Source organism: Patiria miniata, unplaced genomic scaffold, assembly GCF_015706575.1.
Source record: "Patiria miniata isolate m_02_andy unplaced genomic scaffold, ASM1570657v1 HiC_scaffold_28, whole genome shotgun sequence".
NCBI classification, from domain to species: domain Eukaryota; kingdom Metazoa; phylum Echinodermata; class Asteroidea; order Valvatida; family Asterinidae; genus Patiria; species Patiria miniata.
In genome coordinates, this window is record NW_024037067.1 from 3188837 (window position 1) to 3205402 (window position 16566).

Here is a 16566-nt window from a genome sequence, read left to right on the forward strand (position 1 = left end):
CAGAGACTAAAAATTTACCTTCACAAGTGTATGTATTCTCTCGCCGGAAGCAGTGATGTCCCCGTATCTCTTGTTCATCCTCTCTTCCCGATCATCAAGGGCAAGCAGCGCCGAGTCCTTCAACTCCTTACGCTCAAACAGCGGCGTCTTAGACCATTCCTCCATGATCTTCTTAATCAGGTCCACATTGTCCTTGGCCCGCTGGACTCTCTTCTCCAAGTCATGTACGTGGTCTCGCGTCTCCTGGATATACTCCCAGACGCCCTCGCCTTCCCAGCTCAAGGTCTCCTCGGCCCGCTTCAGTTGCTGGTCAATCGACACCAACTGACCCTCAACTAACGGGAACTCTACTTCCAAGACGTTCTCTCGTACTTTGTTGTACCAGGCCACCGTCAGGTCCAAGTTGGCGTTGAACTTTCGCAGCGTCTCATGCTTGCTGTAGATTCCGGCTGCGCTTTCTGGAATACTCTCATGCCCTCTTATGAGGAGATATTTGACTTCCCGAAGCACTGCAACAAGCTAAAGACAGTAGATCAGAAATGTATCTGTGACAATATTCACGGTCCATAATTCCACATTTCGTTGAGTCTGTTTTGTAACAAGTAAATTCCAATTTAGGTTTATCCAAAAGCAACAGTTTTCAAATTTCACAATCACTGTGTTTTCACATGAAAGTAATGAAAAGAGAAGTCTGTTTTATTACCTTAGGATCAAAATTGACGGCAATAAGGTCGTTGTCCTTGTTGCGATTGATGAGCGCTTGATTCAGGTTGACTTTACAGATCTCATCCACGCCTGCTGTCCATTCCTTGTAAGCATTGTCATTGTATCTAGAAACAAAACACAGACATGGAATGCAGGCTGTAATAAAATCCATCAAAAAAAACCACAATCTATTTAAATTTATAACCAAACTAAGTAAATTTTAAAAAGGAAAATATTAGTGTATCACGTACTTGCCCAAGAGGTCCATCATTTCTTCATACTTTGTGAAGATTGTTGTTGCCTCATCAGACTGGATAATCCTGAAAATAATCCCACAAAAAAAATGTGTCAACTTGCACAAAATTCTTGTTTGATTTATAGCCAACTGGAAAACATAACTTGCACAATTAGATTTACAACCAATCTTCTATGTTAGTCTGTGCATGTCTAAGAAACAATCTGGATAAACTGAACTCCAACAACTAATTTCTCAGCTTGATCACAATGATTGCGTCTGTGAAAATGTATTTCATGGCTGTAACAAATCATGCAATGAAACTTTTCATGCAAATACAACAATGCCACACCAAATGAATACAAAAAAGGATGATTTGTTCCCCCCCCCCTTTTTTTTATAAGGAGCTACTGTTCATCTTTTGGGGGCTTTGTAGGCCTATATGAATGTTGACATATTTGAACAACATATTGCATGTTGTATGATTGTTACACCACATTACGACAACTTGGAGAAAGTTTACGGGCAAGCCATGTGAAGTGACTTGGCCTAAAAACTATATGGTTCTGAGAATAACCAAATTATTTTCAAGGAACTAACCCATCCCCTACAAAAAAAAAATGCACAACCAAAGTTACAACAGGAAGATTAGTTAATATCAAGCTATAGAAAAACGACAAATATATGTCAAAACGTATCTATACATTGAGAAAAGTCACGAATTAGGAAACCAAAATACACTCTTCAGATTGTTCTTAAAGGTTCATAGAGTGGTGCACCTCTGAGGTGTTTTCTTAGAGTGGTGATATTAGGCAGAAAATAACAAAATAGAGGAATAGGGTGAAAAATTGAAACCTGAAAATCGGATTGATCAATGAATGAGATATGGTGAAAAGATAAAGTGAAATTAACCAAACAAAGGAAAAACCAAAACAAAAACAAAAAACATTAACACCACTTGTGCTTCTTTCACCTGGAAATACAATGTGAAACAAATGAGAAAGTGGTGCACCAATCCATCCAACTTGCAAAGAATAAACAAATGCACACCAAACCCAAACCAAACCAGTCACATTTGGCGTGTTGCTGAAATTGGTGTCTAAATTTGTTTTATTTAACTATCCTGAATGAAAATGTGGTAAACAAAATTGACAAAAAATCAGAAATACTGAATAGATTTCTGTTGATTTTAATTTGTTCGTCTCCTAAGCAAACCAAATTTCAGCAACCAATTTCAGCAACCAATCAAAAATAACAACAACAAAATGAAAGAAACTTTGAAGGCTAGCTCAGCCAGCGGTCGGGTCCATTACCTCCTGACTCCGGTTCTGCATTTCCACAGCAAAGGAAGGAAAAGGGAACCACGCAAACATAAATGATCAGAGGGTTTGTCATGCAAATGTCTGACTACAATATGAGATTATTGGAATAACAATACACACACATCATTCCTTGTGCCATGCCATGCAGCATTCCAGTGCATAATGACAGTGAAGTAAAAGAAATTAAAATTGTTTTTGCAGCACAGGTAAAGGTAAGAAGGCATGTTTCTAGTTTGTGTCCGTTTCAAATTCCATTTAAAAAAGCGAAAATGAATTAATTTTAAAGGTACGTTAAGAATTGGGATACGACTTATTAAAATGGCTGTAATATCACTTTGAGACCAATGGAACATGTTTAAGCAATACCTTTAATTATAGGAAATTCATTATCTATGCATTGACTTCACCAGTCCACAATGTGAACATTGAATTTGTCAAGAAATATCTATTTCCTGAAATGATAAAATAAACTGACTTTGCGCTAGTTGTTGGCAAGGAAGAACTTTTCTGTAACATTTACATTGCTTAGTTCTCAATGATCTTTTATTTCATTAGAAAATAATCCTTTAAGTCGAAATACAAAAAGTTGTTCCTAATCATGTACTTACGGGTGTTCTACGTGCTTGAAGCTTGCCATTGGGTTACTGATGCGATGTTCTAACTCCTTGGACCACTTGAGTGATCCGCCTACCTCCGGCATGTTCTTATTGAGAGGCGGCCGGCCGTCCATCTTGTCAATGCATGTCATCTGTTTGTCATAGACCTCCTTAGCCTTGTCTAGGTCCTCATCAAACATGGCAAGGAGGATTGGATACTTGGGCTCAAAGTCGTCCTTGATGACTGGCCGGTCTAGCATCGGCCCGTAGCAGTCTAGCATCTGTGGATGGACAATTATGAGGATCGTCAGACTAAAAATATTAGACCGTGCTAAGAATTTGGAGTGAATGTGGCCTAATGGTTAGGAATATTGACTTAGAATCATAGAGTCTTGGCTGATTCATGGAACAGTTTCTAAGACAAATTGCAAACCAAGGGTTGTTTAACTTTCCCCTCTCCAACAATCAAAAAGAAGAAAGAATCTGAATACAGACCTTAAAGACAGATTCTAGTCCTGCGCAGTCATCAAAGCCTTGGCATAGAATGGCTCCCAGACGTCGGTCTAGATCATACACTTGCTTCTCAAAGACTTCATAGTCATCAATAAACTCCTACGATGATGGATACAATTGGGAAATAATGGTCAAATACAACAAAAACCTTTAACAAATGTACACAACATATTAATTCTTCAACATACAAAACTGACAAGCTGTTGCAATGATTCTTAATTAGCTCATTAATTAATTAACCCTTACCGTCCTCAATTCTTTAAAATCAACCAGGATGTTTTAAAGCATTATGCAGGATTTAGAGAATTTGCACTTGATCCAGCACAGAATGAGTTGATTTTGGATGATTCAAGAAGACTTCCCGCAAAAAAATGTTCAGGCAAATCTGAGTAAAGATATAGCATTCACTCGAATTCCATGAAAACCTTCAACGGACGCTCTTCCTAGACAGAGTTGAAGAGGAAGTAATCACTCACCTGGCACTGTGGATCTAGGCCATCATAGCTCCGCTCAGCAAACACCTTGACATACTCCAGGAATTCCTCATGGATCTTCTCCACCTGTACGCTCAGCATCCGTCCCTTCATGCCTCCCATCTCGGTTTTCTCCAGCTTGCTGAACTCGACGTTGGTCTCAAACAGTTTCTGTCAGTCAGAAAAGTGACGAATCGAATTAGCAAAACTCAGAGTCCGAGCCCTAGTACACAAAAACACAATTCCATGAATCATGGATTTAATTATGAATTAGGGAGACACTTCTTCAGAAACCTACCTCCAGTATCTCCAACCTCTCCAAGAACTTGTCCATGCGAGCAAAGACCATGGAGGGAGCAAACTCCCACAGGATGGGTTCCCTGCCTTCCTTGAAGTAGTCCTTCAGCTTAGCGCGGTGGTCGTCATACAGGTTCTTGTAACCTCGCAGCACAGCGAGGGCGCCCTTCACTTTCTCCAGGGATTCCTCGCATTCCATTTTGAAGATCTCATCAGGAGACAGGAAATTGCGACACTGGGTGGAAACAAACATGTAAAGTATGCTTGCTTGAATAATTAGAATAGTGACAGAAATAAGAAGACCTGAAATTGTTGTCACCGAAACTTTTTCCCTCAGTGTATCGAATTGTTAAAAAAGGTTTTCAAATGTAAAAGCCGGGGATGACGCCAAGGCTTGAAAAAATTTCCTGATTGTGCAGTGAATTTCATGTCTTGTACTCTGACTCGTTAGGGTTTCTTACACTGTCAATGAGTGAATTGCAAATCTCCTGCAGTAGAACGATGATTCTGGGTGCTGTGTTGTAGTACTCGGAGTTACTCCAGATCAGGCAGACCACGTGCATCAGAGGGCCTAGCTTGGGTAGTAGCTCAGGGAAGTCCACCTCCTCAAAACCCTCAATGTGACTTCCAAGAGGTTTCAGGTACATAGTGATGTCCTGGGCCTCGGTCAACGCTATGGTTAAAAAAGGAGAAAAAGACAAAAGTGTGAATGACGATTGATCTCCAAAAGTCATAGATATGGTCAGATTTTTGTTGCGACTGCGGGTATGTTTTCCTGCTGCATACTTACCCGCTTCCACATCCCTCTCAATGTTCTTGAAGGATGGCAGGTAGCTGCTCTCTGTTCTCTCAAGGAGTTCTTTCATCTTACGAACCTTGGGATCACGCAACTGTCGAAGAAAAGAAACCTGAGGTTAATCCCATTTACTAAACGTAAATTCAGGACAAATACACCTTTACTTTACAATCATCGAGGTTCATCATGAATCAACCAGTAGTTGAATGAATCCAGTCACAGAATCTAAGAGCTCACCTGTTGGAAGATGCATTCTAGATTCTCACACTTGGCCTTCCAGAATTGGATCTCCACAAAAGGCCCTGGGTTGAGACCTTCCAGTAGGGGCTGGGCTGAGTCTCTCTTGAGCACATCTCGGATCTGATGTGTCCAATCAATGATGACAGACTCAATGGAATGCACCAAGCTTCGATCATAGGAATCATCCCTGCAACGGACAAGAGTTAAACAAATTAAAACCAAAAACCAAAAAACAAAAAGATCCTTTCAGATTGGAGAGGGATGGTTTTGGAGTGGAATGGTATGAAGTTAATGCCTTGCTATACGTTACACCGAATATAGGCTTCTGCAAATGTTAGCATCCTCCAACTAAGGATTCTGTGCTCACATCACTATGCAGATCTTCTGTGGTTAGCAGATCGCAACCAGCAGCAAACAAATTATCTGCTGAGCAGAAACATGTCGCCAGCCAAAATTTCCTGCAATACGTATTGCTTATGACTGGTACCCTGTTGAATTCTACTTAGCGAGAAAATCGGGTAAGTAAACTCACTTCTCTTCTGCTTCAGCAGCGGTCTCCACTTTCTCGGAGCCCACAGGGAGTGGTAGGAGTGTTTTGCCCTTCACCTGGCCAGCCACTACATACACACTGCTCTTGAGGTTGTGGACGTGTCGCAGTACATCTTGAGATACAACGTAAGGCCACTGTTCATGGTTCCTCGGGTTGGCTAACAGAGGCACAAGCACCTGCGTAAGAAAATTTAAACTCAATACGGTTTCTCTATCAACATATCAATGCTAAATACATTGTCTTTTTTTTGTTTAGGCCTACACAGTTTTTTCTTAAGTATTTTTTTTTGGTAAACAAAATTTGGAAACTGAGCCTCTTGAATAATATTGACCTGGCCCAACATTCCTGCAAATATTAAAATACTGGACAATCAAAATCGTTTTTTCCGGGGATTTTAGACTAAACAATCAAATTTTCAAAACCTATTTTCAAAGAAAAAAAATTATTGTTAAAATCAAAATGTCCTTGTTTAAAATTTTAAACAGATTTAAACGTTTTGAAATTATATTATTTAATTTATGAGAAAGAAGTTAATTTTACCCTTGATACAGTTCAAGTGATCTCCTAAACATAATTTGCTTACAATAAATAATTAAGTCTGTTTGTTAGAAAAAATATTTTATTTGACCTCACATTTCATATTCATTAATAGGCCTAAATTAACATTCCCATTTTAACATTAAAATTCACCTCGTCGACAAGGGCAGAAAGCTGTTCCAATGGTGAATACGACAGATCACCATACACTAAGTTCTGTTTGAAGTTGTCCTTTCCGAGGGCCTCCTTGTTCTTCTTGATGAAATAGATCGCTTTGCTGTTTTTCAGGGTCTCTGGAAATTCGGATGACGGCGTGATCAAACCGGCAGAATTTACCGTGAAGACAACCTGTGGAATGTCGGCTTTTTCAAGGAATTCTTGAATGAGAAGCTTGTTGTCTTCGACACCTATGCATTTGGCCCATTTGTCCGGCTTCAGTTTGTAGCTTTTCAGAATGTACTCTGATATAAAATCAAATCTTGCATCGGAGACTTCCCCCATGTTGAATGTGGATCAGGCAGTCAAGCGTAAAGATTCAGTTGCTCGAGAAATCGGCGGAGTCGTCACACAAAAAGCTCAGTTTTTCATTCCTTTCATAACAAGTCAACGAGAAATTTGGCCGGAAAATATATCAGTGTAGCAACGGCTTCCCTTTGGTTGTATTTTAGATTGAACTTCATGGAATTTACCGACGATTTCCTTGATTTTAGAAGTTCACCACCGTCCCGTTTCGTCAGCGCCGCAAACTTCGTACACAGAATTATTGATTCAATATGGCGTCTGTGTGTAAATTGATCGTTCTTTGCGCCGTTGCCAGGGACGTCAACTCTCTGTTTACAATTAGTTTATGGTCTTGCCTCGGACTCAAATGCACGATATTTTAACCAACGGGAAACCAGACTAATTCAATCAATCAATCAAAAAGTGTCAACGCAGCAGGGGGTGGTGTTTTTTGGTTTTTTTTGTTTTTTTGGAGGGGGGCTCTAACTCTTACAAAATGCACTCAACTTGATAAAATTATGGTGGGGTAGGAGTTCGGGGTGGGGAAGTAGTCCCCAAAATATTATTTTCAATATTTTCGCAATAGAGAACTATTCTTGCAGAAGAAAGTTGCGAAACAAAACTTATATTTATGTAAACTGTTTTCATTGTGCGATTGAGTGTGTATACTTGTAAAATTTACAATAACCATTTCTTCCTCCATGCAATAACAAATAAATTAACAATATGTTGTATACTGCTCAAGGTTATTTAAGAACCATCGATCGAAATTTCCAATTGAAGTGATTATTTCCCTTTGGGCAGTCAAAGACTCAAGGGGCTGATCCAGAACCGGGGGAGGGGGAAGAGGGCTCGAGTATTTCTTTTTTTCAAAAAGAGGAAGGGGGTTAAATATACATACATGTAGTGTTGCCACATTGTAATATTAAAACTAAAAGGTATAATGTAGCTAGCTGATGGTTTGCGGGGGGAATTATATGCAACCATGGAGGAAGGTGTTCCTTCCTCCATGATGCAACGTACGTTTTAATTTATTGCCTAAAAATTAAAAATATAAATAATGTGTGGGATTTGAATTGAGCTGGTCCACGGACCCGACCTCCCCCCCCCCCCCTTCAAATCGTTTAAATTTACAGGGGACTGTGATAAACTTTAATTAGCCTCGGTTTAGTTGACTCCATTTTCTGAAAATTAGAAGATCGACAGGTTCTACTGTACTACTAGAGGGCGCTATTAATGGTGTGAAAAATTGGAACGCGCGTGTGTGAAGATCTACAGAGGGCGCTATGATATCGTGACATAACATTGTGCCCGGCCGTGGAAATTGGTTGCGTAAATCCATTCTTAAAATCATTATTCTGACGAGTTTTTCACGAAATTTGAACAAAAATGTTTGGTTTGATTGCAAGGAATTCTTCTCGCAGGATTTGCCAATCGGTAAGTTTTGTTAAAGGGATAGAAATTCGCGATTATAATTTTCCGAACCGGACTGATCAGTCATTGTCAGTGTACTGCGAATGGCCGGGGGGGGGCGTAGTTGGCCGGGGATGGGGGGGGTTGAACTGTAAACTATGGTAAGACTCAACAGTTTCAAATTATTATATTTGTAAAGTTTTGTATCACAGTACAAAACAAATCAGGATTTTCAATACATCGTTTATAATTACAAATTGTTCCGTTTTCTATTCATACACAGTTTTCAGTGCTGAGTCGTCACAATAGCACGCTGGTGATCGTTGAACACAACAATGAATCTGTCACGCCCATCACCTTAAATACATTGACTGCCGCCTCTAAGATTGGAGGAGATGTGTCGTGTCTGGTGGCTGGAACTGGCTGTGGAAAGGTAAGAATGTCAACAGCTAACAGAGGATTAGCTGGTTTAATCAAAATTAAAAGTTTGGAAATGTTAACTTTTTTAATGGATTCTGATTCCATACAGGAGTCACAATTCTGTTCAGAAGAAACTCAAAATTTCCCTCAATTATATTTAGTAGTGAAAGTCTCAACTGGTCCCCCAAAAAATATAGATAAGCTCATTGAACAATTGTTGAGGTAATTTTCCCCCCTTTTTTGCCTTCAGGTTGTTGAGGAGTTATCCAAAGTACCAGGCGTCAGCAAGATCATGGTGGCTGACAACGAAGCTTACAAAGGATTCCTGCCAGAAGCATTGACACCACTGCTAGTTGCCACACAGAAACAATTCAACTTCACTCACATCACATCAGGGGCAACAGCATTTGGCAAGGTGAACAGACTAAAAACCTACAACTTCCTCTAAATTTTTGCTAAAAACATTCTAGATGAATCCCCCAATCCACAAGAAACCAAAGTTGTATTCTTTGTTAGTACTGTAGTTGTCAGCGAGGCCCATGTAGCTGGGCCATACTATCCCCAATCCTGTGAAATCCTTCAAAACCATCAGATAGAATTGAAGGTGCTGGCAGCATAAGTGTTGACTTGTTGAAATTTGTTTGAAAAGTTGATATTTTGAAAAAAGTATGTATACCACACCATATGAAATTATTCCATCTGGAATGTAATTCTGTTGTTCACACTTCCTTAATTGATAAAAGAGTTTGCGTTTTTGTTTCACAGAACTTGATTCCAAGGCTGGCGGCTAAGCTGGATGTGTCACCGATCTCAGACATCATCGGAATCGAATCACCAGACACGTTTGTCAGAACCATCTATGCAGGTAAGATCCGTCACATCATCAACATGTCCACGCCTCCCAGGCAACTTAATGCTGACTTGTCTTCTTGTTTTACTGACAAAATTAGCTTTCATGTTAACACAAGCTGACTGGCTAAAAACTGTTCTGGTTCCTTCTGCAGGCAATGCAGTATCAACCATTCGTAGCTTGGATGCAGTCAAGGTGTTCAGTGTGAGAGGCACGGCGTTTGAGGCAGTCGAAGTTGGAAGTGGCTCAGCTGCTTCAGAACAAGGTAAAAAAAATAACAAACTATTATTATTTAATCAATTCTTTAGTACCTGCACTACACTGTATTACATTGTATTAAATTCCTTAGAAATACATGAAACTATACTGAACGGGCCAGTTTTGGGCGGTACAGAGAGTAACAGGCAGGGCAGTTTGGCGCAGTGTAGGGACTATGTTAAGAGTTGACACAATCTTAAGCTCTGGAATTAAAAAAGGTAAAATTTGATTTAATTTTCGCTCTAGCCCCTGAGCCTGGCGCTACCAATGATTTGTCGACGTGGGAGAGCCAATCTCTCAGCAAGAGTGACCGACCAGAACTGACCAGCGCCGATAACGTCATCTCAGGAGGTATGTAAATCAGAAGGGAGTAACGGTGACACCAGTAGTTTTAGATTGAAAACAATATTGATCAAGCAAGTATAATTTTTTCTTTGGGATGCATTTTGATTTGCCAGGCCGTGGTATGAAAAACGGCGAGAACTTTGAGCTTCTCTACAAGTTAGCCGACAAGATGCACGCTGCCGTTGGTGCATCCAGAGCAGCAGTTGATGCCGGCTTCGTACCTAATGACATGCAGGTCGGACAGACAGGCAAAATTGTCGCTCCAGTAAGTTGCTTAACTTTTTGCTAACCTTTGCTAAGATTTCCTTTTCTACCCAAACGATAATGCATCCAGCTGACTGGCAAAGACTTGGAAAAAAAATTTTTTAGTAACATTTCTTTTTAACTCTTCTTACAGCAACTGTACATAGCTGTGGGAATCTCCGGTGCTATACAGCATCTAGCCGGTATGAAGGACAGCAAAGTGATTGTTGCTATCAACAAGGATCCTGAGGCTCCTATATTCCAAGTAGCTGACTACGGACTGGTTGCAGATCTCTTCAAGGTAACAGAAGGAAAAACTTACCCTAAGCCTCAAGAGTTGTGGTCGAGTCAATCAAAAGTCAGATCACAAATCAAATCACAAGTTGGGTAATAAGCGACAAGGGGGCAAGCAATAACAAATAGCTTGTGACTTGACTTGAGACTGGAGGACTTGTGATGACTTGTGATTGACTTGTGATTGACTTGTGATTGACTTGCACTGACTTGTGGTGGACTTGTGATGGTTTGAGATTGACTTGTGATCGACTTGTGATTGACTTGTAATGACTCGTGATTGACTTGTGATTGATTTGCGATTGACTTGCGATGACTTGTGATCGACTTGTAATGACTTGTGATTGACTTGTGATGACTTGTGATCGACTTACAATGACTTGTGATAGACTTGTGATTGACTTGTGAGGACTTGCGATTGGCTTGTGATGACTTGTGATTGACTTACGATGACTTGTGATAGACTTGTGATGACTTGCGATTGACTTGTGAAGGACTTGCGATTGACTTGTGATCGATTTGTGATTGACTTGTTATTATCCTAACGTTATTGATACCACAAAACTCATTGGACATGGCTGTTATAGTGTTCTATATTCTGTATTTGACATCAAATTTTATCTTTTAATCAAATTTTAAACCATATTTGTTCTTTCTCTTTTTTTTTCAGGCCGTCCCAGAAATGACAGAAATTATTGAGAAAAAGTGAACACCTTTCAATGGTAGAGTCTGAGGCACATGGACTGTTCATCATTCATGGTTATGTCCTCAATTGTCTCAGAATTTGCCTCAAAATCGTGATCCCTTAAAACATGCAGTGGGATGAAACAGGATTTTACTGTAGGTATTTTTATCATTTAAAAAAAAATGCACGACTGGATAGTTAAAAAGGACATTCTCAGCTCATTTTTTTGTGCGACAAAAAAAATTGTATGGGACTGGAACTGTTTGATACTTATCTTTCTAGTAAAGACTTAATCTTAATGTCACTCTTTGGTCAGTAACATTTACTTTTGTTCAAGCCATTTCCAATTTAGAAAAATATTAATTCGAGAAACCAACTTCCTGTTCAAGTCTTCATACTAATTGTAAATAACTGAACAAGTTTGAACAATGGCTATTTGCTAACGAGTGATTTAGTGATTTGATAAATACTGTACACAATAAAGAAGAACCACAATTACAGATCAGTAGAATGTTCCATTCTTTTATTGTCTTTGTATGAATGCTACAATATAAGTTTACACATAAAATGAACTTTGACCAAAAAAGGTCAGAGAGTTTGTAAAACAAATGCAAGTATAGGATCAGAACACGCAATCCGGTTTGCAAGTGATTGCGTCATAGGCCAACACGCACCACTGATTACTAGCACCCATTGGCTTAAAGCACGACACTTTGTACTGCTTCCAGTTCCCATAATTCCCCATGTGCAATGGGCGTGGTTTGGGTTGAAATGACGTCATCCTTACAAACCAGATAGCCAGACGGGTTTCGGGCAGTACAATGACTAAAGGGTTACATGAGCTTTCACAAATTGAAGGAGAAATAAATGAATAAAAATCTGAAATGACATCTGAATATTGTATTCTGTAGATTATATACCAACTTCAAGGGGTTCGCCATGTTTTTAAGCTGTAAATGTGTAGGAAAATTCTTCAAAATCATTTTACAATCGTGTCACATAAAGGCAGAAATGACAGATTTAGAGATAAACGTGTTTCATTTTTAAAGACGGCATCAAAAATTGTAACACAAATCGAACACTGCAGTAAAGGATACCAGACTCAACTTGTTTCTATTGTTCAACAAAATCAGTACTTAAAAAAAATGGAACGAAATCGCCATGTACGCCAAAATTATTTAAATAAATATCGCTTTGGAAGTACGTGCATTGCAGAAAAATAGTTTGAAAAGAAATTTTCACACAGTAAACAATGTTTCAGTAAATGTTTATGACTCAATTTCACTGATCCCCCCCCCCAAAAAAAAAAAATTCAAAACAAAATGTCATGATTAAATTCTGATACCTCTCGTTTCAGTTATAATATGAAACTTTTTGGAAGTGTTTGCTGTTTCATTCAATTGAAGCACAATTCTTTTTTTTATTAATTGGGCCAAATAAATATCTTTTTGCAATATTCAATCTTTGTGCAACACTTTTTTTGAAGGTGGTTCAGACTTAATTTAGAAACATGTAAATGTGCTACAAGTTTAAAGATAATATACAACATTTGCAAACATCAAAAAACAAAACTATCAAATAATTATGAAATACCTTACTTGACTGTAAGTGAATAATAGTCTCAAGCATCCTGTGAAATCATGGCATATGGTGTGCTGTCATTTTCAAGAAAAGTGGAATTTTTGTATAAATTTACGATGGTCGGCCGACAATCGTTGGGAAAAACGGACAAGCCAGCTAGTCTGGTTGCCTGACCTGACAATTCCCCAACATCTATAAATTGTTTTCTTCGTCTGAAGTAGAGTCAGGGAACCAGACTACAAGAAGATAATTTTTTTTCTTGGTTATTCCAGCATCTATGAACACAAACCTTTGAACAGGTCAATGTAACAATCTTTGCTACAAAATAACAACCCCCAAAATCTATCAATTTCTTAAAATTACAGCAAAAGCAAACATTGTATATTACCTTAAAAGTTTGAATAGTGTGTATGATCCCGAACCATTTTTACATACATATTTCATAATTCACCGATGATTTCTCTTCTACATTTTTTCCATTTCGTCATTTTTTCCTTGCAGCAGCTTTGGCTTCCTCTTTTGCTGTAAAAATGAATAACAAAAAAAAACTAATAATAATCTACAGTTAAAGCTTAAAGTTAGTTCACCGTTTCTGATTGTTTTATTAGCGCTGATCACTGAGCATAAACAACTTCTTTGAGAAAACTACTTTGTTGTTAATTACATGCAAAATGGGTGATGTTAAAAACTGTAGGCCAGTTAAAATTTCAGCAGGGCAGTCAAATTTTAGGGTTGGCATAAAACTTAAATTTCCTAAGGGGAAAAAAAGTCATGAAAATAGCCAAACTTATCGTCTGGTGATTTCTTCTAACCTTTTTTCTCTTGTTCTCTCTTTTTGGCCGCTTCCTCCCGTTCTTTGCGGATGATTGCTAGCCTTGCCAGGTCTGCCTGGGCTTCAGGCGTCTTGCCTTCCCTGTGAAGCTTCAAATATCGCTGTGTGGCCTCTTCTTTCTCTATCTCTTTTCTGTCAATTTATCAGAGAAAAATCTGCTTATTTATTGTTAGGAGAGCCAGTGTGTGGAGAATGCCATGTATATTTGTCTTCGCAGAGGTATTAGTAAAGTCTGTCACGAGCCAATGTGGCCCATCAGGCTGGCTATTTATCTCCGGTATCAGTAGCATGAAACGACAGAGAAAATATTTTATTCCCCTGGATGGGATGCTAGTCCATTGCAGGTTACTCCCCAGCTAATGCCGGTACCCATTTTATACTCCTGGGTGGAGAGGGGCAAGTGGGGGTGAAGTGGCTTGCCCAAGGCTGGAACATATTGCCAGCAGCTGGATTCGAACCCCTGACCCTGTGATCATGAATCACGAACCCTAACCACTAGGCCGTACTCCCCTTGTCTGCGCTGATCAGTAAATCAGATAATTCTTTTGAATACTTTTGGTTGAAGCATTCTAACCTTTCTCTTCTTGATAAGGCCGCTGTTCCGGATTCATTGACATCGACTTGTGACGCTTTCTTCATTTTGTTTGCCACTCGGTTTGGGTTTTCAATAGCTATGAGGTGACTGACGCCTTTGTGTCCTTGCTACAAGAAACAAAACAAACAACAACAAAAAATTATAAAAAATGTGATTAGAGTTTGATTCAAGCCCAAGTCACGCTACTCCCTTTTAACTGTTTTGCTAGGATACCTCAATCCTGCAAAATGCTCATTTTTTTCTTGATGTGGTCCTTTCAGGAGTGACTACTGCCTCAATCCTGCAAAATCCTCCCGCAATCACTGTCAATGTGTTGAGGCAGAGCCAGTGACATCCTGGAGCAGTGCAGAGGATTTCCAGTATAATGTAGGCCTAAATCTATGCATGGCTGAGCATAAACAACACAAGGTCTGGCCAAAGACCTTGACACAGTGCATCCTCCAAAATCAGCCACACAGATTTGCCATAAAGCCTCAATCCTGCAAAATCCTCCATTTTGCAAAGAGGATTTTGGAGAATTTGGGAAGGTTAGGGTAATAATGGTGACTATTTTGACTACACTGCCTCCAGAGAGTACAGCTATGAACTAACATCTTCGTCGGAGTCTGAGTCCGAGTCTGTGTCAGATATCGTCTTTGCCGGCTGTTTTGCTGTCCCCTCGTCTCCACTCCCTTCTTTAGCTGGTTCCTGCATCAAATCAAAACCAAAGACAAAGACAAGATGAATATATAAGTATCAAACCGGCACACTGGTTCTTTGCTCACCTTCTGTTTCTTCACCTTCTATGACCCGGGTTCACATGTGGAATATGGTTATAGTCTTTACCTTAATTCAGTAGGATTTCCTAGAATCTCATTCTGTGTACCCCCTTAAAATCTTCACATTAAAGTTTTTTTGTCTCAATTAAGTTTCAGGTTCAGATGATTTTTGCAGCTTCTGGCTCAACTTAGGTCCATGTTTTGCTTTATGTATTTAAAAGTTGTGCGTTAGAGTCTTTCCTCTTGGTTTGGACATTAAGCTTTCCAAAATTATTCAGACGCCAAATTTTGGACCATCATCGTAGATTTGTTCCATCTTCTTGACACAACCTACCCTCCACTCATGTGCCCTCATTTGGTCATCAATCTCCTCCGGATTGTTGAATTTCCGGCTCCGCCCCTTGTGGCCTCCCTTACGACCTGTGAATTCAATTAATTAATTATGCATGTAAATTAGATTATACAGAGCTATTTGTCAACAGATTAAGTAGAATAATGCACAACCTACCCCGGTACGCGGTACAGATACCTGACAGGCTCCGAGTACCCGGTAGTCGAATACCTGGCTCCGATGCACACCCCTAATATTAATTGCTGACTAGGTCATCATGGTCATACTCGGGCCTGAGTACTATAGCTAGTATCGATCAGGAACTTTTCACAGGAAATCAAACACTTTGGCCAAGTTCGGGCGGTCTGTTCTTGACACAGGTATATTGTTCTCGCGCTCGAATGGCCAACGGCGGACGTGAACACGACCTAGAAACACTGCACTCGGAACAGGATCACACAACACTTTTCCGTCAGTGTTTTGCACGAACAATACACCAGAGTCAAGAACAAACTGCCCAAACTCGGCCTTTGAGATTTTGTTTTATGATCGAGTTTCACATGTTTCATGAGCTTGGGAAACCCCCGGCCCGTATCGTGCATCGTGCATGTGCAATAGCAAATAACTTTTCCAAGTCAAAGAGCATGAAGAGTAGACCAAGTTTCAATGACGTTCCAAATTGTCTAATTTTGCAAGTATTTCACACTCTACCCTCACAAATAGGCCGATCTAAGGAATACTTACCTCCTCTAGGCATTTTTGGAAACTCTTTGATCTCACAAACACTTTCTCACAATGGTAAAAACAGTGAAAATCTGTCTGATTGCACAATGGCAAACAACCAAACGCAGAGTGTGGACTTTCCGCATGAACTACACGTTGTATTTGCAAATTCAGTCCCAAATGTGTCCATAGTCCCAACTGCAGTCGGGTAGTTTTTCAATCGGGAATATCAAATTAAAGCGCAAAATTTCTCTCCACCGTAACTATGCTGCATGCACATGTATTGTAAAATACTACATCATTATAATTTAACTGAGCAAAACTTGAATTTGTATAAATCAGATAAACTCAGAGCAAAAACTATTTGAAGGATTCGGCATGACAATAACCATTTTTTAAGTTGTGTTTTAATACACCCCCCTCCCAAAAAAATCAAAATTGTTAGTCTTAAATATGATATGATAGTTGTAGCT

General features: G+C 39.4%; 3 protein-coding genes across 4 annotated transcripts in view; 1 reads left to right on the top strand and 2 right to left on the bottom strand.

The window, feature by feature from the left end:
* Positions 1-6765, bottom strand: part of LOC119734859 (dynein beta chain, ciliary-like) — a 39697-nt gene extending 32932 nt beyond the window's left edge. Inside the window, exons 1-13 of one of the 2 annotated variants that reach the window (XM_038208458.1) lie at positions 6418-6765; positions 5710-5903; positions 5175-5364; positions 4932-5031; positions 4603-4814; positions 4143-4376; positions 3848-4015; positions 3354-3470; positions 2871-3139; positions 2254-2268; positions 957-1025; positions 704-830; positions 19-519 (exon numbers count right to left, since the gene is read on the bottom strand). In XM_038208458.1, coding sequence (XP_038064386.1) covers positions 19-519; positions 704-830; positions 957-1025; positions 2254-2268; positions 2871-3139; positions 3354-3470; positions 3848-4015; positions 4143-4376; positions 4603-4814; positions 4932-5031; positions 5175-5364; positions 5710-5903; positions 6418-6765 — 2544 coding nt within the window. The remainder of the gene's footprint in view (positions 1-18; positions 520-703; positions 831-956; positions 1026-2253; positions 2269-2870; positions 3140-3353; positions 3471-3847; positions 4016-4142; positions 4377-4602; positions 4815-4931; positions 5032-5174; positions 5365-5709; positions 5904-6417) is intronic. The other variant, XM_038208459.1, reaches the window with a different exon arrangement.
* A 1264-nt stretch (positions 6766-8029) lies between these two features.
* LOC119734902 (electron transfer flavoprotein subunit alpha, mitochondrial-like) lies at positions 8030-12572 on the top strand. The gene is made up of 9 exons (XM_038208532.1): positions 8030-8202; positions 8462-8611; positions 8849-9013; positions 9364-9463; positions 9603-9713; positions 9953-10057; positions 10165-10316; positions 10449-10595; positions 11259-12572. The coding sequence occupies exons 1-9, from the start codon at positions 8155-8157 to the stop codon at positions 11295-11297; spliced, it is 1017 nt and encodes a 338-aa protein (XP_038064460.1). The 5' UTR covers positions 8030-8154; the 3' UTR covers positions 11298-12572.
* Positions 12573-13125: 553 nt separating this feature from the next.
* LOC119734864 (28 kDa heat- and acid-stable phosphoprotein-like) lies at positions 13126-16275 on the bottom strand. Its single transcript, XM_038208464.1, has 6 exons — positions 16115-16275; positions 15374-15459; positions 14873-14968; positions 14261-14388; positions 13667-13818; positions 13126-13376 (listed from the first exon to the last, which is right to left on the bottom strand). The coding sequence occupies exons 1-6, from the start codon at positions 16125-16127 to the stop codon at positions 13339-13341; spliced, it is 513 nt and encodes a 170-aa protein (XP_038064392.1). The 5' UTR covers positions 16128-16275; the 3' UTR covers positions 13126-13338.
* Positions 16276-16566: the final 291 nt, after the last annotated feature.